This window comes from Salmo salar, chromosome 17 (assembly GCF_965601325.2).
Source record: "Salmo salar chromosome 17, fSalSal1, whole genome shotgun sequence".
Lineage (NCBI taxonomy): Eukaryota > Metazoa > Chordata > Actinopteri > Salmoniformes > Salmonidae > Salmo > Salmo salar.
Genome location: NC_138307.1, coordinates 86779119 through 86806375, shown reverse-complemented (window position 1 = coordinate 86806375; position 27257 = coordinate 86779119). Strand labels below are relative to the sequence as shown.

The 27257-nt window shown below is 48.3% G+C and overlaps 1 protein-coding gene across 2 annotated transcripts in view; it reads right to left on the bottom strand.

Moving 5' to 3' along the window:
• Positions 1 to 27257, bottom strand: part of large1 (LARGE xylosyl- and glucuronyltransferase 1) — a 188860-nt gene that overhangs the window by 136262 nt on the left and 25341 nt on the right. Inside the window, exon 2 of one of the 2 annotated variants that reach the window (XM_082964349.1) lies at positions 8742 to 8945. In XM_082964349.1, coding sequence (XP_082820475.1) covers positions 8742 to 8847 — 106 coding nt within the window. In that variant the 5' untranslated portion in view covers positions 8848 to 8945. The remainder of the gene's footprint in view (positions 1 to 8741; positions 8946 to 27257) is intronic. The other variant, XM_082964350.1, reaches the window with a different exon arrangement.

Sequence of the window (27257 nt, the reverse complement as noted above, 5' to 3'; positions counted from 1 at the left end):
CAAACATCCTCAACTTTTATATTAATTGGGACATTCATGTTTTATGGAAACTTCATTATTACGTCACCATGGTGACGAGAAGCCCCACCAGGCGGTAACGCTATGCTAATTCCCTGGACGTTAGCTGTCCCAGTTGGAGATGTAGATGGATGGAGAATAGCATCAGACTGTTGAATAATCAAAAGGAAAAGCCTCCCTGCGTTTCTAAATGTGGGATGTGCTCTATATGCATGATGAGCAGGCCACAGCGAGAGAGGAGAGGGAGCGAGAGAGAGGAGAACGAGGAGAGATAGATGGAGCCAGAGAGAAGAACGAGGAGAGCCACAGCGAGAGAGAGATGGAGCGAGAAAGAAAGAGAGGAGAGGGAGAGAGAGATGGAGCGAGAGAGGAGAACGAGGAGAGGGAGAGATAGAGGAGAACGAGGAGAGGGAGAGATAGATGGAGCGAGAGAGGAGAGCCACAGCGATAGGGAGACGGAGCGAGAGAGAAAGCGAGCCAGAGGGAGAACCACAGTGATAGGGAGACGGAGCGATAGGGAGACGGAGCGAGAGAGGAGAGCCACAGCGAGACGGAGCGAGAGAGAGAGAGCTAGAGGGAGAACCACAGCGATAGGGAGACGGAGCGAGAGAGAGAGAGCCACAGCGAGAGGGAGACGGGGAGAGAGAGAGAGAGAGAGAGAGAGAGAGAGAGAGAGAGAGAGAGAGAGAGAGAGAGAGAGAGAGCTAGAGGGAGAACCACAGCGATAGGGAGACGGAGCGAGAGAGAGAGCCACAGCGAGAGGGAGAGATAGATAGATGGAGCGAGAGAGGAGAGCCACAGCGAGAGGGAGACGGGGAGAGAGAGAGAGAGAGAGAGAGAGAGAGAGAGCCACAGAGAGACAGTGAAAGGTAGTAATAGGAGTTGCCCTCCAACCTGAACAGTGGTTAATATCACACTGCTGGGGTTCACTAGCTAGCCTGGAGAACTCTTCTGTTTTCACAGTCTCTTTCCTCGCCCTCTAAACGCAGGGGAGCCTGTTTGAAATGCCGTCCACTATTAAACAGTCACTTAACGTCCCTTTGGGGTAACTTTACTCTTGAGAGTTGGCTACTCTTCGACAGAGGATAGAGAAGCCACTGTTGACTGTGACAGGTGGTAAAATGGCGATCCACCATCTTTGAATCAGGCGTGTTGGTGCAGGGCTGGAACAAAAACAACAACAAAAAGTACCGCACTTTGTACCCCAGGACCAGGAATGAAGAACGCGCCTCGTGTCCCACTATTCTCCCTGCTTCCTTGTGTCATAGCCCAGGAAGAGGAAGACATTGAGGGACATCACTTGGCATCACGGTACCTAACTTAATAAATAAGTATTTTGGCATTAGGTCTCCTAAGGACAGCATGCTCATACAAGGGCCAGTACAAATGACAAAATGGCGTCTATTTGGCGTCCTTACTGTTCCCCCGCTCAGTTTCCGTTTGGCGTGCTCTGCTCCCCGCTCGTCGCCGGGCGCCAGGTGATTCATGCAGGCTGTCGGGTGAGCAGCTGCTGTCACGCGAAGGATGCGCCGCTCCTCTGCCCGAACAGGCTGCCACACGCCAGATGTCTCCTTGGTAACGGTGTGGACGGAAGCATTATAGGAAACTCCAAATAAACGTGTCCTACATGAACGACCAGGGAGGGTCACAGGGGGAACAGGGCATCCAAACAGACCATGAATCACCTGGTGCCATTTGGGACACAGTGGCCTGAGTGGTTAGTGTTCGGACACACGAGTTGGATAAGAGCTGCATTGGATGACAGGACCACCGAGGACTGAATAAGGTGTTAGATGCAGTAGGACCACTAAGGTGTTAGATACAGTAGGACCACTAAGGTGTTAGATGCAGTAGGACCACTAAGGTGTTAGATACAGTAGGACCACTAAGGTGTTAGATACAGTAGGACCACTAAGGACTGAATAAGGTGTTAGATACAGTAGGACCACTAAGGTGTTAGATACAGTAGGACCACTAAGGTGTTAGATACAGTAGGACCACTAAGGTGTTAGATACAGTAGGACCACTAAGGTGTTAGATACAGTAGGACCACTAAGGTGTTAGATACAGTAGGACCACTAAGGTGTTAGATACAGTAGGACCACTAAGGTGTTAGATACAGTAGGACCACTAAGGTGTTAGATGCAGTAGGACCACTAAGGTGTTAGATACAGTAGGACCACTAAGGTGTTAGATACAGTAGGACCACTAAGGCGTTAGATACAGTAGGACCACTAAGGTGTTAGATGCAGTAGGACCACTAAGGTGTTAGATACAGTAGGACCACTAAGGTGTTAGATACAGTAGGACCACTAAGGTGTTAGATACAGTAGGACCACTAAGGTGTTAGATGCAGTGGGACCACTAAGGTGTTAGATACAGTGGGACCACTAAGGTGTTAGATACAGTAGGACCACTAAGGTGTTAGATACAGTAGGACCACTAAGGTGTTAGATACAGTAGGACCACTAAGGTGTTAGATACAGTAGGTCCACTAAGGCGTTAGATACAGTAGGACCACTAAGGCGTTAGATACAGTAGGACCACTAAGGCGTTAGATACAGTAGGACCACTAAGGCGTTAGATACAGTAGGACCACTAAGGTGTTAGATACAGTAGGACCACTAAGGTGTTAGATACAGTAGGACCACTAAGGTGTTAGATACAGTAGGACCACTAAGGTGTTAGATACAGTAGGACCACTAAGGACTGAATAAGGTGTTAGATACAGTAGGACCACTAAGGTGTTAGATACAGTAGGACCACTAAGGTGTTAGATACAGTAGGACCACTAAGGACTGAATAAGGTGTTAGATACAGTAGGACCACTAAGGTGTTAGATACAGTAGGACCACTAAGGTGTTAGATACAGTAGGACCACTAAGGTGTTAGATACAGTAGGACCACTAAGGTGTTAGATACAGTAGACCACTAAGGTGTTAGATACAGTAGGACCACTAAGGTGTTAGATACAGTAGGACCACTAAGGTGTTAGATACAGTAGACCACTAAGGTGTTAGATACAGTAGGACCACTAAGGACTGAATAAGGTGTTAGATACAGTAGGACCACTAAGGTGTTAGATACAGTAGGACCACTAAGGTGTTAGATACAGTAGGACCACTAAGGTGTTAGATACAGTAGGACCACTAAGGTGTTAGATACAGTAGGACCACTAAGGTGTTAGATACAGTAGGACCACTAAGGTGTTAGATACAGTAGGACCACTAAGGTGTTAGATACAGTAGGACCACTAAGGTGTTAGATACAGTAGGACCACTAAGGTGTTAGATACAGTAGGACCACTAAGGTGTTAGATACAGTAGGACCACTAAGGTGTTAGATACAGTAGGACCACTAAGGTGTTAGATACAGTAGTTTTGTTTCTTTCTTTGTTTTTATTTTCTCCCCAATTTCGTGATCACGATCTTGTCTCGTCGCTGCAACTCCCCAACGGGCTCGGGAAAGGAGAAGGTCGAGTCACGCGTCCTCTGAAACATGACCCGCCAAACCGCTCTCCTTATTAACACCCCCGCTCGCTTAACCCGGGAGTTAGCCGCACCAATGTGTCGGAGGAAAAACAGTTCAACTGATGACCGAAGTCAGCCTGCAGGCGCCCCGGCCCGCCACAAGGAGTCGCTACAGCGCAACGAGCCGAGTAAAGCCCCTCCATCTCCCGGCCAAACCCTCCCGTAACCCGGACGACGCTGGGCCAATTGTTCACCTCTCTATGGGACTACAGCCCGGGATCGAACCACCAGGCTGTAGTGACGCCGTAACGCTGCGATGCAGTGCCTTAGACCGCTGCGCCACTCGGGACGCCCCGAAGCATCCAACATAGACGTGTTTACTAGCCGTTTCCAATACGCTGATTTTAGATCATGGTAGTTAGTTATGCAGATCAGCAGGCAAACAAACCGCCCTCCTCACATGTCATTAAAGGCCATATGGCCACCTATTCATGACCAGAACGGTAATATTTTACATATACGGCACTTACAACGCCAGGGTTGTGGGTTCCATTCCCACGGGGGACCAGCATGAAAATATATGCACTCATTACTGTAAGACTCTCTGGATAAGAGAATCTGCTAAATGACTCACTACTGTAAGACTCCCTGGATCAGAGAATCAGCTAAATGACTCACTACTGTAAGTCTCTCTGGATAAGAGAGTCAACTAAATGACTCCCTACTGTAAGTCTCTCTGGATCAGAGAATCAGCTAAATGACTCCCTACTGTAAGTCTCTCTGGATAAGAGAGTCTGCTAAATGACTCACTACTGTAAGTCTCTCTGGATAAGAGAGTCTACTAAATGACTCACTACTGTAAGACTCTCTGGATAAGAGAGTCAGCTAAATGACTCCCTACTGTAAGTCTCTCTGGATCAGAGAATCAGCTAAATGACTCCCTACTGTAAGTCTCTCTGGATAAGAGAGTCAGCTAAATGACTCACTACTGTAAGTCTCTCTGGATCAGAGAATCAGCTAAATGACTCCTTACTGTAAGTCTCTCTGGATCAGAGAATCAGCTAAATGACTCCCTACTGTAAAGACTCTCTGGATCAGAGAATCAGCTAAATGACTCCCTACTGTAAGTCTCTCTGGATAAGAGAATCAGCTAAATGACTCCCTACTGTAAGTCTCTCTGGATCATAGAATCAGCTAAATGACTCCTTACTGTAAGTCTCTCTGGATCAGAGAATCAGCTAAATGACTCCCTACTGTAAGTCTCTCTGGATAAGAGAGTCAGCTAAATGATTCACTACTGTATGTCTCTCTGGATAAGAGAGTCAGCTAAATGACTCCCTACTGTAAGACTCTCTGGATCAGAGAATCAGCTAAATGACTCACTACTGTAAGTCTCTCTGGATCAGAGAATCAGCTAAATGACTCACTACTGTAAGTCTCTCTGGATCAGAGAATCAGCTAAATGACTCCCTACTGTAAGACTCTCTGGATAAGAGAATCAGCTAAATGACTCCCTACAGTAAGTCTCTCTGGATAAACCTGCAGATGGTAATACCATTACATTTGAATGTGCAGCGGTTCCCATAACAGAAAAACAGTCTGTTCCCTGTGTGTTGTATTGGATAATGTTACAGGGCACGCATTCACATAGATGATGAGTTTTACAGAGGGACACAGAAAAAAAAAGACAGACTGAAAACTACAAAAGAAAATGTCCAGGCGGTGTCGTAAGACGAGGTCCAACTGGCTCGGCTGCTCTGTCCTGTGTGAATACAGCCATATGCAATCCCAGAGCACCTCGAACAAAACCAAAAACGACGCTTCATTCAGACCTAGCCAATCCATTCAGTTTAATTACAGCCTGGATGAAATATACTCCACAAGGGGCTCAGGTTCTCTGAGAGGAGGTAGTGTGTGTGTGTGTGTGTGTGTGTGTGTGTGTGTGTGTGTGTGTGTGTGTGTGTGTGTGTGTGTGTGTGTGTGTGTGTGTGTGTGTGTGTGTATCTCCTCTCCCTGCGTATGTCTCCTGTCCCTGCCTCCATACCCCCAAACTAAGACCAGGGGAATATAAATCTGAGCCGAAACAAAAACGGTGACATTTCATTAAGGAGGGAGCTGGTAGCGGTACCCCCCCCCCCTTTGGTTAGAGTACAAATCACACCAAGGCCAGAGGGAAAGCAGAGGCTACCACAAGATTCTGAAACCCTTTAACAAAACACACACACACACACAACACTGAGTCGCCTGCAACTGTTTCAAAAAGAGAATGTAGCCTGGGTCCTCAGACTAAAAGAGATGTACAGTCACTGTGCTAGCCTAGCACTGCTAGACAGATAGCAGCTCTACAGCATTATCAGTGGAACAGGGCTCGTCTTGTCTAGCGTTATATAGACTGAAGACAGCAGCTCTACAGCATTATCAGTGGAACAGGGCTCGTCTTGTCTAGCGTTATCCAGACTGAAGACAGATAGCAGCTCTACTGCATTATCAGTGGAACAGGGCTCGTCTTGTCTAGTGTTATACAGACTGAAGACAGATAGCAGCTCTACTGCATTATCAGAGGAACAGGGCTCGTCTTGTCTAGCGTTATACAGACTGAAGACAGATAGCAGCTCTACTGCATTATCAGTGGAACAGGGCTCGTCTTGTCTAGTGTTATACAGACTGAAGACAGATAGCAGCTCTACAGCATTATCAGTGGAGCAGGGCTCGTCTTGTCTAGCGTTATACAGACTGAAGACAGATAGCAGCTCTACTGCATTATCAGTGGAACAGGGCTCGTCTTGTCTAGCGTTATACAGACTGAAGACAGATAGCAGCTCTACAGCATTATCAGTGGAACAGGGCTCGTCTTGTCTAGCGTTATCCAGACTGAAGACAGCAGCTCTACTGCATTATCAGTGGAACAGGGCTCGTCTTGTCTAGTGTTATACAGACTGAAGACAGATAGCAGCTCTACTGCATTATCAGTGGAACAGGGCTCGTCTTGTCTAGCGTTATACAGACTGAAGACAGACAGCAGCTCTACAGCATTATCAGAGGAACAGGGCTCGTCTTGTCTAGCGTTATCCAGACTGAAGACAGATAGCAGATAGAGCAAAGGGGAACAACTACTTCAAGGTCTCAGAGCGAGTGACGTCACCCGATTTGAAACGCTATTAGCGCGCACCACCGCTAACTAGCTAGCCATTTCACATCGGTTACACTTTATCTTGGCCAGGTCGCAGTTGTAAATGAGAACTTGTTCTCAGCTGGCCTACCTGGTTAAATAAAGGTTAAATAAAATAAAATGTCGTGAAGTTCATTTTAGTCTCTATAGTTCCTAATAAAGTCTAAAGTCTCAAACTACTGAATCCTGTCATTCATTTGCTTATGTTGGTAGCTGTTGCATTATGGGAATCCATTCAAACGCACAGTTTCGGTTGGTGGCTGTGACCAGTCAAAATATTGTTCATTTAAATCCTAATTAATAATGTCACAAAGCTGCAGAACTTCAAGCCTTTAACACAAACTCATTAAAACTCCTGGGATGAGTCACAAACTGCCCTCTATTCCTTATGGGGGGCCTCTGGTCAAAAGTAGTGCACTAGAAAGGGACTAGGGTGCCATTTGGGACGAAATCAGGACTAAACCATCGGGAGGAAGTCAACAACTTCAGACGGGCCTCAGTCACTCATTACCTCAAGAAATAACGACAAAAAAGGGGTGACTGTGTACCAGATGTGACACGCCAGACCGACGACGGGGGGAGGGGGGGGGGGGGCGGATGAATGACGCTACTTCAAAAGTAGGGTCATTTAAAAAAAAATACAATTAAAACTTTCATGTGCCTTAAATGACAAACTTGTTCTGTAAATATGAATCACATGTTTTAATGATAAGCCTAGTTTAGCTAAGGAGAAAGACAGGATACTTCCTGTTGACCATGCTGACTGTTGACCATGTGATAACATGATAATGGAGGGGTCGGCCATGTGTTAATGTGATAATGGAGGGGTCGGCCATGTGTTAACGTGATAATGGAGGGGTCGGCCATGTGATAATGGATGGGTCGGCCATGTGTTAACGTGATAATGGAGGGGTCGGCCATGTGTTAACGTGATAATGGAGGGGTCGGCCATGTGTTAACATGATAATGGAGGGGTCGGCCATGTGTTAACACATGGTCAACAGCTCCATTATCACGTTAACACATGGCCGACCCCTCCATTATCACATGGCCGACCCCTCCATTATCACGTTAACACATGGCCGACCCCTCCATTATCATGTTAACACATGGCCGACCCCTCCATTATCACATTAACACATGGCCGACCCCTCCATTATCACATGGCCGACCCCTCCATTATCACGTTAACACAAGGCCGACCCCTCCATTATCACGTTAACACATGGCCGACCCCTCCATTATCACATGGCCGACCCCTCCATTATCACATGGCCGACCCCTCCATTATCACGTTAACACATGGCCGACCCCTCCATTATCACATGGCCAACCCCTCCATTATCATGTTAACACATGGCCGACCCCTCCATTATCACGTTAACACATGGCCAACCCCTCCATTATCACGTTAACACATGGCCAACCCCTCCATTATCATGTTAACACATGGCCGACCCCTCCATTATCACGTTAACACATGGCCAACCCCTCCATTATCACGTTAACACATGGCCAACCCCTCCATTATCACATTAACACATGCCCGACCTCTCCCTTATCATGTTAACACATGGCCGACCCCTCCATTATCACGTTAACATGATGTTAGTATGATCTACCAATAGGAGCTCTGCATCTCAAGCTTTTCGTATTTCTCGACATAAACCCCAGTTGGGACGGGCCATCACATATATAGGACCATGTTGGTACATAGCGAACAATGTGGTCGGCTGAATATTTCTGGGTACTATGAAAGGGAAGGCTTGACATGAATAGACTGGAGAAACCGACTTATACGATACAATACAAAGTCAAACCAGGTCCAGACAAAATAGTCCTGTTTTCTGGTTCTGGGAGTGTAGTCTGGGTTTAGTGGCGTGCTCTTTGAGGGACAGCCTGTAAACATTCTGCAGCCGGAGGACAAACAACTGGAAACATTCCCAAGAAACTCTGGAAAACATGGCAAATTTTAGGAAATCTTTTGAAAATGTGCAACCCTAGACATGAACAGAGAGGGAGGCCTGTTCAGAGGAGGGAAGCCAAGTTACAGCACCAGGTGGTTCAGGAGAGTTGGGTCCTACCTTGGAAGTTGCCAGCGGAGAGGTACAGCCAGGTGAGTGCGGGGATGAAGAGCAGGGCGAGGGAGGCAGCGAGGAACTTCCTGCGCCCGCGACACATTCCCAGCATCCTCTGTGGCGATGGCCCAGAACGAGAGGCGGAGCAACCTCTAAAGTCTGACCTCTATGTGGGTAGCAGCTGTTGGCCGGGGGGGGGCATGATACTGTCTGAGGGGAGAGGAGAGAGGACAGGAGATGAGAGAGGACAGGAGGGGAGTGAGAAGAGAGGAGGGGAGAGAGGGGAAGAGAGAGGAGAGGACAGGGGAGGAGCGAGAAGAGAGGAGGGGGAGTGAGAGGAGTGTAGATAGCAGAGAGGAGGAGGGGAGAGAGGGGAAGAGAGAGGAGAGGACAGGGGAGGAGAGAGAAAAGAGGAGGGGGAGTGAGAGGAGTGTAGATAGAAGAGAGGAGGAGGAGGGGAGAGAGGGGAAGAGAGGACGGGAGAAAGAGGAATGGAGGTGAAGAGAGGCAGGAGAGGAGGGGAGAGAGGCAGGAGAGGAGGGGGAGAGAGGAGGGAGAAAGAGGAATGGAGCGGGAGAGAGGTGAGAGGAGGGGGAGAGAGACAGGATAGGTTAGATCATAACAGGAGGTATCAGAATTATTTTCAACGACGATTCTTTTCCTCCAAAAAGATCAGAATTCATAGGGGGTAAAGGCATACATAATTATGGTGATTGTTTCAAATGGAACTTTTCCATTGAATCTACTTCAGAGAAGATACTGTTAAAGTCTCTAGAGGTGTCCAAGTTGTGTCCCAAATTCCCCGTCAGACCAATATATGAATCACATATTCAGGGACTAGAGTTCAGCAGTTTGAACGAATTAGACTCACAGATGTGTTCTCTTTCTCCCAGATATATCTCTCTTACACACACACACACACACACACACACACACACACACACACACATCTGGTAGAGATGTCCCCCTCCACTTTAGCAGCTATATTTCAGTCGATTCTCTCTGTAACGTAGCGCAGGCCAAAGCCTCCATTTATGACATAATAAATCCTCTTTCCATTACAAAACACATTTGTCCGATTAGTCACATGACCCCAGTCGATGTTTAATCTCCACCAGGGGTCAGTTGGAGCGGTCTGCGGCTGCAGAACGACGGGGCCGGCGGAACGACGGGGCCCGCAGAACGACGGGGCCGGGCAGAACGACGGGGCCGGGCAGAACGACGGGGCCGGGCAGAACGACGGGGCCGGCAGAACGACGCGGCCCGCAGAACGACGGGGCCGGCAGAACGACGGGGCCGGCAGAACGACGCGGCCCGCAGAACGACGCGGCCCGCAGAACGACGGGGCCGTCCGCAGGCAGTCCGCTTTTAACCATTTATTTGGGCTCCTCACATCTTAAATCTTTGTTAAGAAAAAGATGTACTATATTTATAAAACATTATATGAATCCTATACATTGAAAATGGCCAATTTAGGTGCAATAAATGAGCTTAATTTCTCAGAGTTAAAACAAGCTTTAAAACAATATAACGTTTCAGGAAAGCTAATATCGGTTTCTAACTAAATGATTTGAGAACAATCTGAGATAGGTGAGAGGTGTTCAATCCTCTGGTGCTTTTTCAGGTGGAACAAACGTGTTATTCTAGTAACTTCCCTGGGAAAACCCTCTTTAAGCTCATTCACAAACACGTTCAAGTTTGAGAAAGCCAAACGTTGTTTGTCATATACAGTTGAAGTCGGAAGTTTACATACACCTTAGCCAAATACATTTAATAAACTCAGTTTTTCACAATTCCTGACATTAAATCCTAGTAACAATTCCCTTGTCTTAGGTCAGTTAGGATCACCACTTTATTTTACATTTTACGTTACATTTACGTCATTTAGCAGACGCTCTTATCCAGAGCGACTTACAAATTGGCTGCATTCACCTTATGATATCCAGTGGAACAACCACTTTACAATAGTGCATCTAAATCTTTTTTTTTTGGGGGGGGGGTTAGAAGGATTACTATATCCTATCCCAGGTATTCCTTAAAGAGGTGGGGTTTCAGGTGGGGTTTCACATTTTAAGAATGTGAAATGTCAGAATAATAGTAGAGAGAGTGATTTATTTCAGCTTTTATTTCTTTCATCGCATTCCCAGTGGGTCAGAAGTTTACATACACTCAATTAGTATTTGGTAGCATTGCCTTTAAATTGTTTAACTTGGGTCAAACGTTTCGGGTAGCCTTCCACAAGCTTCCCACAATAAGTTGGGTGAATTTTGGCCCATTCCTCCTGACAGAGCTGGTGTAACTGAGTCAGGTTTGTAGGCCTCCTTGCTCGCATACGCTTTTTCAGTTCTGCCCACACATTTTCTATAGGATTGAGGTCAGGGCTTTGTGATGGCCACTCCAATACCTTGACTTTGTTGTCCTTAAGCCGCTTTGCCACAACTTTGCTTGGGCCTTTTTATGGTGGTTTTGGAGCAGTGGCTTCTTCCTTGCTGAGCGGCCTTTCAGGTTATGTCGATATAGGACTCGTTTTACTGTGGATATAGATACTTTTGTACCCGTTTCCTCCAGCATCTTCACAAGGTCCTTTGCTGTTGTTCTGGGATTGATTTGCACTTTTCGCACCAAAGTACGTTCATCTCTAGGAGACAGAATGCGTATTCTTCCTGAGCGGTATGACGGCTGTGTGGTCCCATGGTGTTTATACTTGCGTACTATTGTTTGTACAGATGAACGTGGTACCTTCAGGCATTTGGAAATTGCTCCCAAGGATGAACCAGACTTGTGGGGGTCTACAATCATTTTTCTGAGGTCTTGACTGATTTCTTTTGATTTTCCCATGATGTCAAGCAAAGAGGCACTGAGTTTGAAGGTAGGCCTTGAAATACATCCACAGGTACACCTCCAATTGACTCAAATTATGTCAATTAGCCTATCAGAAGCTTCTAAAGCCATGACATCATTTTCTGGAATGTTCCAAGCTGTTTAAAGTCACAGTCAACTTAGTGTATGTAAACTTCTGACCCACTGGAATTGTGATACAGTGAATTATAAGTGAAATAATCTGTCTGTAAACAATTGTTGGAAAGATTACTTGTGTCATGCAGAAAGTAGATGTCCTAACCGACTTGCCAAAACTATAGTTTGTTGACAAGAAATTTGTGGAGTGGTTGAAAAACGAGTTTTAATGACTCCAACCTAAGTGGATGTAAACTTCCGACTTCAACTGTAGGTTTAGGGTACGGTAGGAAGCCCAAATATGGTCTGTTCTGGTGAGCATTACATTCGTTTTGTGGAGGTGACCTTTGCACCCTGCTGTGTCTGGGAAACATGACAGGGAGGAGGGAGAGGGGTTGGATCACACCCACTCCTACAGCTGGACCAGAGGGACTCCCTGGCCCCTGTGGGTCCCCAAGCTGTTTATCCCTGGCTTTCTCACAGCTAGCGTACCTAGCTGTCTCTCTCTCTCCCTAGCTGGCTGTCTCTCTCTCTCCCTAGCTGGCTGTCTCTCTCTCCCTAGCTGGCTGTCTCTCTCTCCCTAGCTGGCTGTCTCTCTCTCTCCCTAGCTGGCTGTCTCTCTCTCTCCCTAGCTGGCTGTCTCTCTCTCTCCCTAGCTGGCTGTCTCTCTCTCTCCCTAGCTGGCTGTCTCTCTCTCTCCCTAGCTGGCTGTCTCTCTCTCTCCCTAGCTGGCTGTCTCTCTCTCCCTAGCTGGCTGTCTCTCTCTCTCTAGCTGGCTGTCTCTCTCTCTCCCTAGCTGGCTGTCTCTCTCTCCCTAGCTGGCTGTCTCTCTCTCCCTAGCTGGCTGTCTCTCTGTCTCCCTAGCTGGCTGTCTCTCTCTCTCCCTAGCTGGCTGTCTCTCTCTCCCTAGCTGGCTGTCTCTCTCTCTCCCTAGCTGGCTGTCTCTCTCTCTCCCTAGCTGGCTGTCTCTCTCTCTCCCTAGCTGGCTGTCTCTCTCTCTCCCTAGCTGGCTGTCTCTCTCTCTCCCTAGCTGGCTGTCTCTCTCTCTCTAGCTGGCTGTCTCTCTCTCCCTAGCTGGCTGTCTCTCTCTCCCTAGCTGGCTGTCTCTCTCCCTCCCTAACTGGCTGTCTCTCTCTCTCCCTAGCTGGCTGTCTCTCTCTCTCTAGCTGGCTGTCTCTCCCTCCCTAGCTGGCTGTCTCTCTCTCTCTCCCTAGCTGGCTGTCTCTCTCTCCCTAGCTGGCTGTCTCTCTCTCCCTAGCTGTCTGTCTCCAGGCCTAGGACATTCTGGCTAAAGGAACTCCCCTGTCAGGACAGACCCTGACACAGACCCTGACACAGACCCTGACACAGACCTGACACAGACCCTGACACAGACCCTGACACAGACCCTGACACAGACCCTGACACAGACCCTGACACAGACCTGACACAGTCCTGACACAGACCCTGACACAGTCCTGACACAGTCCTGACACAGACCCTGACACAGACCCTGACACAGACCCTGACACAGACCCTGACACAGACCCTGACACAGACCCTGACACAGACCTGACACAGACCTGACACAGACCTGACACAGACCCTGACACAGACCCTGACACAGACCCTGACACAGACCCTGACACAGACCTGACACAGACCTGACACAGTCCTGACACAGACCTGACACAGACCCTGACACAGACCCTGACACAGACCCTGACACAGACCTGACACAGTCCTGACACAGTCCTGACACAGTCCTGACACAGACCTGACACAGTCCTGACACAGACCCTGACACAGTCCTGACACAGTCCTGACACAGACCTGACACAGACCTGACACAGTCCTGACACAGTCCTGACACAGTCCTGACACAGACCTGACACAGACCTGACACAGACCCTGACACAGACCTGACACAGACCTGACACAGACCCTGACACAGACGTGACACAGACCCTGACACAGACCCTGACACAGACCTGACACAGACCTGACACAGTCCTGACACAGTCCTGACACAGTCCTGACACAGACCTGACACAGACCCTGACACAGTCCTGACACAGTCCTGACACAGTCCTGACACAGACCCTGACACAGTCCTGACACAGTCCTGACACAGTCCTGACACAGTCCTGACACAGTCCTGACACAGACCCTGACACAGACCCTGACACAGTCCTGACACAGTCCTGACACAGATCCTGACACAGACCCTGACACAGTCCTGACACAGTCCTGACACAGTCCTGACACAGACCCTGACACAGACCCTGACACAGTCCTGACACAGTCCTGACACAGATCCTGACACAGTCCTGACACAGACCTGACACAGACCCTGACACAGACCCTGACACAGTCCTGACACAGTCCTGACACAGACCTGACACAGTCCTGACACAGTCCTGACACAGACCTCTGGGATGAAAGAAACCAAGATGACAGGAAGCTCCAACCCAAAGTCCTTCCTGTGACACTCAGACCCAAACATGTATTAGACAAAGGGATATGAACACTAGATTACATTAATGGACATTCTGGCTAAAGGAACTCCCCTGTCAGCATAGTCTTCCATTGCTGGTCTCTCTGTGGCTGGAGAGTCTTGGTCTTTAATGACACCCTATTCCCTAGGGGCCCTGGTCTATAGTAGTGTACTATATAGGGAATAGGGCTCTGGTCTAAAGTAGTGTACTATATAGGGAATAGGGCTCTGGTCTAAAGTAGGGCACTATATAGGGAATAGGACTCTGGTCTATAGTAGTGCACTATATAGGGAATAGGGCTCTGGTCTATAGTAGTGCACTATATAGGGAATAGGGCCCTGGTCTATTAGTAGTACACTATATAGGGAATAGGGCTCTGGTCTATAGTAGTGTACTATATAGGGAATAGGGCTCTGGTCTATAGTAGTGTACTATATAGGGAATAGGGCCCTGGTCTATTAGTAGTACACTATATAGGGAATAGGGCTCTGGTCTATAGTAGTGCACTATATAGGGAATAGGGCTCTGGTCTATAGTAGTGCACTATATAGGGAATAGGGCTCTGGTCTATAGTAGTGCACTATATAGGGAATAGGGCCCTGGTCTATAGTAGTGTACTATATAGGGAATAGGGCCCTGGTCTATTAGTAGTACACTATATAGGGAATAGGGCTCTGGTCTATAGTAGTACACTATATAGAGAATAGGGCTCTGGTCTATAGTAGTGTACTATATAGGGAATAGGGCTCTGGTCTAAAGTAGTGTACTATATAGGGAATAGGACTCTGGTCTATAGTAGTACACTATATAGAGAATAGGGCCCTGGTCTATAGTAGTGTACTATATAGGGAATAGGGCTCTGGTCTATAGTAGTGCACTATATAGGGAATAGGGCCCTGGTCTATAGTAGTGTACTATATAGGGAATAGGACTCTGGTCTATAGTAGTACACTATATAGGGAATAGGGCTCTGGTCTATAGTAGTGCACTATATAGGGAATAGGGCTCTGGTCTATAGTAGTGTACTATATAGGGAATAGGACTCTGGTCTATAGTAGTGTACTATATAGGGAATAGGGCTCTGATCTATAGTAGTGTACTATATATAGGTAATAGGATGTCATTTGGGACGCGCCCCGTGTCCAGCGGCAGTGAGAGATAAGTCCCCTGGCTCTTCCATAATGATTATCTGTTATTTATGAGAACTGATGAAGCAAAAGAAAATGACCCTTTCACTTCATAATGGGGCTTTATGGAACAGATGGACCCACTGGCCTTGGCAGGGGGATTGAAACGTAAAATAAACAGAGACTATAATGAATTCTCCCTGAACAGCAAAAACTATCAGTCTGAAAGCAGGAGGAGAGCAGAACAGGAAGACTGTAAATTCATCACAAGAGACAGTGGTGTGTGTTCCAAATGGCATCCCATTCCCTTCATAGTGCACTATGTTTCACCAGGGCCCAGAGGGACTTCTGACTCAGGAGTAGTGCACTATATAGGGAATAGGGCTCTGGTCTATAGTAGTGCACTATATAGGGAATAGGGCTCTGGTCTATAGTAGTACACTATATAGGGAATAGGGCTCTGGTCTATAGTAGTGTACTATATAGGGAATAGGGCTCTGGTCTATAGTAGTGCACTATATAGGGATAGGGCTCTGGTCTAAAGTAGAGCACTATATAGGGAATAGGGCTCTGGTCTAAAGTAGTGCACTATATAGGGAATAGGGCTCTGGTCTAAAGTAGTGCACTATATAGGGAGTAGGGTGCTATTTGGGACGTATCCTGGAAAATAATCATAAAAGAAAGGATGACAGGATGAGAGATGGATGGATGATGGATGGATGATGGATGGATGATGGATGGATGGTTGATGGATGGATGACGGATGATGGATGGATGATGGATGGATGATTGATGGATGGATGATGGATGGATGATGGATGGTTGATGGATGGATGACGGATGGATGATGGATGGATGATGGATGGATGATGGATGATTGATGGATGGATGATGGATGGATGATGGATGGTTGATGGATGGATGACGGATGGATGATGGATGGATGATGGATGGATGATGGATGATTGATGGATGGATGATGGATGGATGATGGATGGATGATGGATGGTTGATGGATGGTTGATGGATGGATGATGGATGGATGATGGATGGATGATGGATGGATGATGGATGGATGAATGGATGATTGATGGATGGATGATGGATGGATGATGGATGGATGACGGATGGATGAATGGAACAGTGTTAAAATGTTTTCCATCACTACTGTAAGTCACTCTGGATAAAAACCGTCTGTTAAATGATAAAACTACACTGAACTCAAATAGAATCTCAACATGGTAAAGTGTTGGTCCCATTTTCACCAGCTGTAATAAAATATCCCAGAAAATGTTCCATACACACCAGAAAGCTTATTTCTGTCTGTAATAAAGCCCTTCTGTGGGGGAAAAAGCTCATTCTGATTGGTCTATGACTTCCCAGGCCCACCTATGGCTGCGCCCCGGCCCAGTCATATGAAATCCATAGATCAGGGAGGAATGAATTTATTACAGTTGACTGATTTCCTTCTATGAACTGTAACATCTTTGAAATTGTTGCATGCTGCGTTCATATGTCTGTTCAGTATAAATGAAAAATGTATTGTCCCTCCTCTCAGTAGCTGCTTTGTCTGTAAAATAGAGTAGACAGACCTGGATCAGGTTGGAGATCTGCCTGCAGAATTATAGCCCCCTCAACCCTCCCTCCCTCCCTCCCTTATAGCCCCGTCCCTACCCCTCCCTCCCTTATAGCCCCCCTCCCTCCCTTATAGCCCCCTCCCTTCCCCCTCCCTCCCTTATAGCCCCCTCCCTCCCTTATAGACCCCTCCCCCCTCCCTCCCTTATAGCCCCCCCTCCCTCCCTTATAGCCCCCTCCCTCCCTCCCTTATAGCCCCCTCCCCCCTCCTTTGTAGCCCCCTCCCTCCCTTATAGCCCCCTCCCCCTGCCTTAAAGCCCCCCCTCCCTCCCTTATAGCCCCCTCCCCCTTCCTTATAGCCCCCTCCCTCCCTTATAGCCCCCTCCCCCTGCCTTAAAGCCCCCCTCCCTCCCTTATTGCCCCCTCCCCCCTCCCTCCCTTATAGCCCCCCCCAGCACCGTATGGTCACATTAACACACTAAGGTGATTAGCTGAGTGGGCGTCTGCTGTCACAAGGGCACACAGAAGAGACAGAGGTAAGAAGGAAACAGGATTATTTTGGAGAGTGTGTCATTTTGGCTGCCCAGAGAATACATCACTAAGGCATTCTGGTAACAGAGCTAACACAGTGAACCCCCTAGGCTTCAGCTCACCTGGGTCTAGGCTTCAGCTCACCTGGGTCTAGGCTTAAAGCTCACCTGGGTCTAGGCTTAAAGCTCACCTGGGTCTAGGCTTAAAGCTCACCTGGGTCTAGGCTTAAAGCTCACCTGGGTCTAGGCTTAAAGCTCACCTGGGTCTAGGCTTAAAGCTCACCTGGGTCTAGGCTTAAAGCTCACCTGGGTCTAGGCTTCAGCTCACCTGGGTCTAGGCTTCAGCTCACCAGGCTAACACAGTGAACCACATTCCCATGATGAGTTACCTGGGTCTGGGCTTCAGGAGTTACCTGGGTCTGGGCTTCAGGAGTTACCTGGGTCTGGGCTTCAGCTCACCTGGGTCTAGGCTTCAGCTCACCAGGCTAACACAGTGAACCACATTCCCATGATGAGTTACCTGGGTCTGGGCTTCAGGAGTTACCTGGGTCTAGGCTTCAGCTCACCTGGGTCTAGGCTTCAGCTCACCAGGCTAACACAGTGAACCACATTCCCATGATGAGTTACCTGGGTCTAGGCTTCAGGAGTTACCTGGGTCTGGGCTTCAGCTCACCAGGCTAACACAGTGAACCACATTCCCATGATGAGTTACCTGGGTCTAGGCTTCAGGAGTTACCTGGGTCTGGGCTTCAGGAGTTACCTGGGTCTGGGCTTCAGGAGTTACCTGGGTCTGGCCTTCAGGAGTTACCTGGGTCTGGCCTTCAGGAGTTACCTGGGTCTGGGCCTCAGGAGTTACCTGGGTCTGGGCCTCAGGAGTTACCTGGGTCTGGGCTTCATGAGTTACCTGGGTCTGGGCTTCAGGAGTTACCTGGGTCTGGGCCTCAGGAGTTACCTGGGTCTGGGCCTCAGGAGTTACCTGGGTCTGGCCTTCAGGAGTTACCTGGGTCTGGCCTTCAGGAGTTACCTGGGTCTGGGCCTCAGGAGTTACCTGGGTCTGGGCCTCAGGAGTTACCTGGGTCTGGGCTTCAGGAGTTACCTGGGTCTGGGCCTCAGGAGTTACCTGGGTCTGGGCTTCAGGAGTTACCTGGGTCTGGGCCTCAGGAGTTACCTGGGTCTGGGCTTCAGGAGTTACCTGGGTCTGGGCTTCAGGAGTTACCTGGGTCTGGGCTTCAGGAGATACCTGGGTCTGGGCTTCAGGAGTTACCTGGGTCTGGGCTTCAGGAGTTACCTGGGTCTGGGCTTCAGGAGTTACCTCGGTCTGGGCTTCAGGAGTTACCTGGGTCTGGGCTTCATGAGTTACCTGGGTCTGGGCTTCAGGAGTTACCTGGGTCTGGGCTTCAGGAGTTACCTGGGTCTGGGCTTCAGGAGTTACCTGGGTCTGGGCTTCAGGAGTTACCTGGGTCTGGGCTTCAGGAGTCACCTGGGTCTGGGCTTCAGGAGTCACCTGGGTCTGGGCTTCAGGAGTCACCTGGGTCTGGGCTTCAGGAGTCACCTGGGTCTGGGCTTCAGGAGTTACCTGGGTCTGGGCTTCAGGAGTCACCTGGGTCTGGGCTTCAGGAGTTACCTGGGTCTGGGCTTCAGGAGTTACCTGGGTCTGGGCTTCAGGAGTTACCTGGGTCTGGGCTTCAGGAGATACCTGGGTCTGGGCTTCAGGAGATACCTGGGTCTGGGCTTCAGGAGATACCTGGGTCTGGGCTTCAGGAGTTACCTGGGTCTGGGCTTCAGGAGTTACCTGGGTCTGGGCTTCAGGAGTTACCTGGGTCTGGGCTTCAGGAGTTACCTGGGTCTGGGCTTCAGGAGTTACCTGGGTCTGGGCTTCAGGAGTTACCTGGGTCTGGGCTTCAGGAGTTACCTGGGTCTGGGCTTCAGGAGTTACCTGGGTCTGGGCTTCAGAAGTTACCTGGGTCTGGGCTTCAGGAGTTACCTGGGTCTGGGCTTCAGGAGTTACCTGGGTCTGGGCTTCAGGAGTTACCTGGGTCTGGGCTTCAGGAGTTACCTGGGTCTGGGCTTCAGAAGTTACCTGGGTCTAGGCTTCAGGAGTTACCTGGGTCTGGGCTTCAGCTCATCAGGCTAACAGACTTATGATGAAGATTCTGCTTCAAACCCAAATGGTCACTTTTTCTGTATTCCACAAATGTCACTATTTCTTTGGGGTTTTTTTCATACAGAAAACAGTAGTCGATGAAGTACCCAACTGAGCATGAATATTTCTCAAAATACTAGTAACAAAATAACCTGAAGAGAGATCTGAGAGAATGCGACAGAGAGAAGAGCGAGAGAGCGAGGGAGAGAAAGCGAGAGCGAGGGAGAGAAAGCGAGAGCGAGGGAGAGAAAGCGAGAGCGAGGGAGAGAAAGCGAGAGCGAGGGAGAGAAAGCGAGAGCGAGGGAGAGAAAGCGGGAGAAGGGGAGAGGGAGGGAAAGCGAGAGCGAGGGAGGGAAAGCGAGAGAGAGGGAGAGAACGCGAGAGCGAGGGGGAGAAAGCGAGAGAGAGGGGGAGAGGGAGGGAGAGTGAGGGGGAGAAAGCGAGAGAGAGGAGGAGAGGGAGGGAGAGTGAGGGAGGGAAAGCGAGAGAGAGGGAGAGAACGCGAGAGCGAGGGGGAGAAAGCGAGAGAGAGGGGGAGAGGGAGGGAGAGTGAGGGGGAGAAAGCGAGAGAGAGGGGGAGAGGGAGGGAGAGCGAGGGGGAGAAAGCGAGAGAGAGGGGGAGAGGGAGGGAGAGCGAGAGCTGAAGGGGAAATCTGTCAGTATGAGATACACTACATAACCAAAAGCAGACACCTGCTCGTTGAACATGTCATTCTAAAATCATGGTTATTAATATGGAGTTGGTCCCCTCTATGCTGCTATAACAGCCTCCACTCTTCTGGGAAGGCTTTCCACTAGATGCTGGAACATTGCTGCTATAACAGCCTCCACTCTTCTGGGAAGGCTTTCCACTAGATGTTGGAACATTGCTGCTATAACAGCCTCCACTCTTCTGGGAAGGCTTTCCACTAGATGTTGGAACATTGCTGCTATAACAGCCTCCACTCTTCTGGGAAGGCTTTCCACTAGATGTTGGAACATTGCTGCTATAACTGCCTCCACTCTTCTGGGAAGGCTTTCCACTAGATGTTGGTACATTGCTGCTATAACAGCCTCCACTCTTCTGGGAAGGCTTTCCACTAGATGTTGGAACATTGCTGCTATAACAGCCTCCACTCTTCTGGGAAGGCTTTCCACTAGATGTTGGAACATTGCTGCTATAACTGCCTCCACTCTTCTGGGAAGGCTTTCCACTAGATGTTGGTACATTGCTGCTATAACTGCCTCCACTCTTCTGGGAAGGCTTTCCACTAGATGTTGGAACATTGCTGCTATAACAGCCTCCACTCTTCTGGGAAGGCTTTCCACTAGATGTTGGTACATTGCTGCTATAACAGCCTCCACTCTTCTGGGAAGGCTTTCCACTAGATGTTGGAACATTGCTGCTATAACAGCCTCCACTCTTCTGGGAAGGCTTTCCACTAGATGTTGGAACATTGCTGCTATAACAGCCTCCACTCTTCTGGGAAGGCTTTCCACTAGATGTTGGAACATTGCTGCTATAACAGCCTCCACTCTTCTGGGAAGGCTTTCCACTAGATGTTGGAACATTGCTGCAGGGGGACTTGCTTCCATTCAGCCACAAGAGCATTAGTGAGGTCGGGCACTGATGTTGGGTGATTAAGCCTGGCTCGCAGTCAGCGTTCCAATTCATCCCAAAGGTGTTAGATGGGGTTGAGGTCAGGGCTCTGTGCAGGCCAGTCAAGTTCTTCCACACCGATCTTGACAAACCATTTCTGCATGGGCCTCGCTTTGTGCACGGAGGCGTCGTCATGCTGAAACAGGAAACGGCCTTGCCCAAACTGTTGCCACAAAGTCAGAAGCACAGAATAATCTAGAATGTCATTGTATACTGTAGAGTTAAGATATCCCTTCACTGGAACTCAGGGGCTCGAACCGTGAAAAACAGCCCCAGACCATTATTCCTCCTCCACCAAACTTTACAGTTGGCACTATGCATTGGGACAGGCTGCTCGGCCATGGAAACCCATTTCATGAAGCTCTCGACAAACAGTTATTGTGCTGACGTTGCTTCCAGAGGCAGTTTGGTACTCGGTAGTGAGCGTTGCAACCGAGGACAGACAATTTTCAGCTCTTGGCGGTCCCGTTCTGTGAGCTTGTGTGGCCTACCACTTCGCCGGCTGAGCCGTTGTTGCTCTTAGACGTTTCCACTTCACAATACAAGCTCTTACAGTTGACCCGGGGCAGCTCTAGCAGGGCATAGCCCTGAGCATAGCCAAATCCACTCATTTGAAGGGATGTCCACATACTTTTGTATATCTAGTGTATTTTGTTGAGGTAGGGGTTGAACTGCTAACACAAAGACTGGGGTTTTAACAAAGAAAGGCATTATACTGTACTGGTGCACCTGACATTAAAACTTTAAAAAAAACTGAATAACTGACATGTGGATTAATGCTCAGCACTACCTTCTCCTGTAACATGTGGATTAATGCTCAGCACTACCTTCTCCTGTAACATGTGGATTAATGCTCAGCACTACCTTCTCCTGTAACATGTGGATTAATGCTCAGCACTACCTTCTCCTGTAACATGTGGATTAATGCTCAGCACTACCTTCTCCTGTAACATGTGGATTAATGCTCAGCACTACCTTCTCCTGTAACATGTGGATTAATGCTCAGCACTACCTTCTCCTGTAACATGTGGATTAATGCTCAGCACTACCTTCTCCTGTAACATGTGGATTAATGCTCAGCACTACCTTCTCCTGTAACATGTGGATTAATGCTCAGCACTACCTTCTCCTGTAACATGTGGATTAATGCTCAGCACTACCTTCTCCTGTAACATGTGGATTAATGCTCAGCACTACCTTCTCCTGTAACATGCTGGATTAATGCTCAGCACTACCTTCTCCTGTAACATGTGGATTAATGCTCAGCACTACCTTCTCCTGTAACATGTGGATTAATGCTCAGCACTACCTTCTCCTGTAACATGTGGATTAATGCTCAGCACTACCTTCTCCTGTAACATGTGGATTAATGCTCAGCACTACCTTCTCCTGTAACATGTGGATTAATGCTCAGCACTACCTTCTCCTGTAACATGTGGATTAATGCTCAGCACTACCTTCTCCTGTAACATGTGGATTAATGCTCAGCACTACCTTCTCCTGTAACATGTGGATTAATGCTCAGCACTACCTTCTCCTGTAACATGTGGATTAATGCTCAGCACTACCTTCTCCTGTAACATGTGGATTAATGCTCAGCACTACCTTCTCCTGTAACATGTGGATTAATGCTCAGCACTACCTTCTCCTGTAACATGTGGATTAATGCTCAGCACTACCTTCTCCTGTAACATGTGGATTAATGCTCAGCACTACCTTCTCCTGTAACATGTGGATTAATGCTCAGCACTACCTTCTCCTGTAACATGTGGATTAATGCTCAGCACTACCTTCTCCTGTAACATGTGGATTAATGCTCAGCACTACCTTCTCCTGTAACATGTGGATTAATGCTCAGCACTACCTTCTCCTGTAACATGTGGATTAATGCTCAGCACTACCTTCTCCTGTAACATGTGGATTAATGCTCAGCACTACCTTCTCCTGTAACATGCTGGATAGTGACAACCCCAATCTCATCTGTCTGATGAACTGGACAAGTTATAGACGGCCATCTTCTGTCTAAAAAAGGTCCAGCTTCTCCTAAAAAAAAATAACTGTCTTTTCAAGACACAACAGTGGCCTTTCTGACGTGGTAAATAGGTCCTGGTGAACAACGATACAACTGTAAGAAATTATTCCTGAAGTTTTCAGTGACACAGATCATTACTCAGCTCCAGGTGATGTCAACATTTGGTCCTGTCAAAGAGTTTCAGGAAGACTGACTCAGACGTCATGACCATTCACCATGACAACAGACTGACTCTGACGTCATGACCATTCACCATGACAACAGACTGACTCTGACGTCATGGCCATTCACCATGACAACAGACTGACTCAGACGTCATGGCCATTCACCATGACAACAGACTGACTCTGACGTCATGACCATTCACCATGACAACAGACTGACTCTGACGTCATGACCATTCACCATGACAACAGACTGACTCTGACGTCATGACCATTCACCATGACAACAGACTGACTCTGACGTCATGACCATTCACCATGACAACAGACTGTCAGACAGACTGACTCAGACTTCATGGCCATTCACCATGACAACAGACTGTTAGACTGACTCAGACGTTCATGACCATTCACCATGACAACAGACTGTTAGACTGACTGACTCAGACTTCATGGCCATTCACCATGACAACAGACTGTTAGACTGACTGACTCAGACGTCATGGCCATTCACCATGACAACAGACTGTTAGACTGACCGACTCAGACTTCATGGCCATTCACCATGACAACAGACTGACTCTGACGTCATGACCATTCACCATGACAACAGACTGACTCTGACGTCATGACCATTCACCATGACAACAGACTGACTCTGACGTCATGACCATTCACCATGACAACAGACTGACTCTGACGTCATGACCATTCACCATGACAACAGACTGACTCTGACGTCATGACCATTCACCATGACAACAGACCGACTCTGACGTCATGACCATTCACCATGACAACAGACTGCGACTCTGACCAGACTCATGACCATTCACCATGACAACAGACTGAGCTGCTCGACTTCATGGCCATTCACCATGACAACAGACTGTTAGACTGACTCAGACTTCATGACCATTCACCATGACAACAGACTGGAGTATAGTCCTGTAAAGCCTCTAGAATGTGAAGAGAAATAGAGACTGAATCCCTCTTCTGACAACGACTTGTAAGACGCAACAGCCAGCTTTCTCACAGAGCCCTTTGTGTAGGAAACTAACCTGGTAGCGGGATAGAGAAGGCTCTGGGTAGGAAACTAACCTGGTAGCAGGATAGAGAAGGCTCTGTGTAGGAAACTAACCTGGTAGCAGGATAGAGAAGGCTCTGTGTAGGAAACTAACCTGGTAGCAGGATAGAGAAGGCTCTGTGTAGGAAACTAACCTGGTAGCAGGATAGAGAAGGCTCTGTGTAGGAAACTAACCTGGTAGCAGGATAGAGAAGGCTCTGTGTAGGAAACTAACCTGGTAGCAGGATAGAGAAGGCTCTGTGTAGGAAACTAACCTGGTAGCAGGATAGAGAAGGCTCTGTGTAGGAAACTAACCTGGTAGCAGGATAGAGAAGGCTCTGTGTAGGAAACTAACCTGGTAGCAGGATAGAGAAGGCTCTGTGTAGGAAACTAACCTGGTAGCAGGATAGAGAAGGCTTTGTGTAGGAAACTAACCTGGTAGCAGGATAGAGAAGGCTCTGTGTAGGAAACTAACCTGGTAGCAGGATAGAGAAGGCTCTGTGTAGAAACTAACCTGGTAGCAGGATAGAGAAGGCTCTGTGTAGGAAACTAACCTGGTAGCAGGATAGAGAAGGCTCTGTGTAGGAAACTAACCTGGTAGCAGGATAGAGAAGGCTCTGTGTAGGAAACTAACCTGGTAGCAGGATAGAGAAGGCTCTGTGTAGGAAACTAACCTGGTAGCAGGATAGCGAAGGCTCTGTGTAGGAAACTAACCTGGTAGCAGGATAGAGAAGGCTCTGTGTAGGAAACTAACCTGGTAGCAGGATAGAGAAGGCTCTGTGTAGGAAACTAACCTGGTAGCAGGATAGAGAAGGCTCTGTGTAGGAAACTAACCTGGTAGCAGGATAGAGAAGGCTCTGTGTAGGAAACTAACCTGGTAGCAGGATAGAGAAGGCTCTGTGTAGGAAACTAACCTGGTAGCAGGATAGAGAAGGCTCTGTGTAGGAAACTAACCTGGTAGCAGGATAGAGAAGGCTCTGTGTAGGAAACTAACCTGGTAGCAGGATAGAGAAGGCTCTGTGTAGGAAACTAACCTGGTAGCAGGATAGAGAAGGCTCTGGGTAGGAAACTAACCTGGTAGCAGGATAGAGAAGGCTCTGTGTAGGAAACTAACCTGGTAGCAGGATAGAGAAGGCTCTGTGTAGGAAACTAACCTGGTAGCAGGATAGAGAAGGCTCTGTGTAGGAAACTAACCTGGTAGCAGGATAGAGAAGGCTCTGTGTAGGAAACTAACCTGGTAGCAGGATAGAGAAGGCTCTGTGTAGGAAACTAACCTGGTAGCGGGATAGAGAAGGCTCTGTGTAGGAAACTAACCTGGTAGCAGGATAGAGAAGGCTCTGTGTAGGAAACTAACCTGGTAGCAGGATAGAGAAGGCTCTGTGTAGGACACTAACCTGGTAGCAGGATAGAGAAGGCTCTGTGTAGGAAACTAACCTGGTAGCAGGATAGAGAAGGCTCTGTGTAGGAAACTAACCTGGTAGCAGGATAGAGAAGGCTCTGTGTAGGAAACTAACCTGGTAGCAGGATAGAGAAGGCTCTGTGTAGGAAACTAACCTGGTAGCAGGATAGAGAAGGCTCTGTGTAGGACACTAACCTGGTAGCAGGATAGAGAAGGCTCTGTGTAGGAAACTAACCTGGTAGCAGGATAGAGAAGGCTCTGTGTAGGACACTAACCTGGTAGCAGGATAGAGAAGGCTCTGTGTAGGAAACTAACCTGGTAGCAGGATAGAGAAGGCTCTGTGTAGGACACTAACCTGGTAGCAGGATAGAGAAGGCTCTGTGTAGGAAACTAACCTGGTAGCAGGATAGAGAAGGCTCTGTGTAGGAAACTAACCTGGTAGCAGGATAGAGAAGGCTCTGTGTAGGAAACTAACCTGGTAGCAGGATAGAGAAGGCTCTGTGTAGGAAACTAACCTGGTAGCAGGATAGAGAAGGCTCTGTGTAGGAAACTAACCTGGTAGCAGGATAGAGAAGGCTCTGGGTAGGAAACTAACCTGGTAGCAGGATAGAGAAGACTCTGTGTAGGAAACTAACCTGGTAGCAGGATAGAGAAGGCTCTGTGTAGGAAACTAACCTGGTAGCAGGATAGCGAAGGCTCTGTGTAGGAAACTAACCTGGTAGCAGGATAGAGAAGGCTCTGTGTAGGAAACTAACCTGGTAGCAGGATAGAGAAGGCTCTGTGTAGGAAACTAACCTGGTAGCAGGATAGAGAAGGCTCTGTGTAGGAAACTAACCTGGTAGCAGGATAGAGAAGGCTCTGTGTAGGAAACTAACCTGGTAGCAGGATAGAGAAGGCTCTGTGTAGGAAACTAACCTGGTAGCAGGATAGAGAAGGCTCTGTGTAGGACACTAACCTGGTAGCAGGATAGAGAAGGCTCTGTGTAGGAAACTAACCTGGTAGCAGGATAGAGAAGGCTCTGTGTAGGACACTAACCTGGTAGCAGGATAGAGAAGGCTCTGTGTAGGAAACTAACCTGGTAGCAGGATAGAGAAGGCTCTGTGTAGGACACTAACCTGGTAGCAGGATAGAGAAGGCTCTGTGTAGGAAACTAACCTGGTAGCAGGATAGAGAAGGCTCTGTGTAGGAAACTAACCTGGTAGCAGGATAGAGAAGGCTCTGTGTAGGAAACTAACCTGGTAGCAGGATAGAGAAGGCTCTGTGTAGGAAACTAACCTGGTAGCAGGATAGAGAAGGCTCTGTGTAGGAAACTAACCTGGTAGCAGGATAGAGAAGGCTCTGGGTAGGAAACTAACCTGGTAGCAGGATAGAGAAGACTCTGTGTAGGAAACTAACCTGGTAGCAGGATAGAGAAG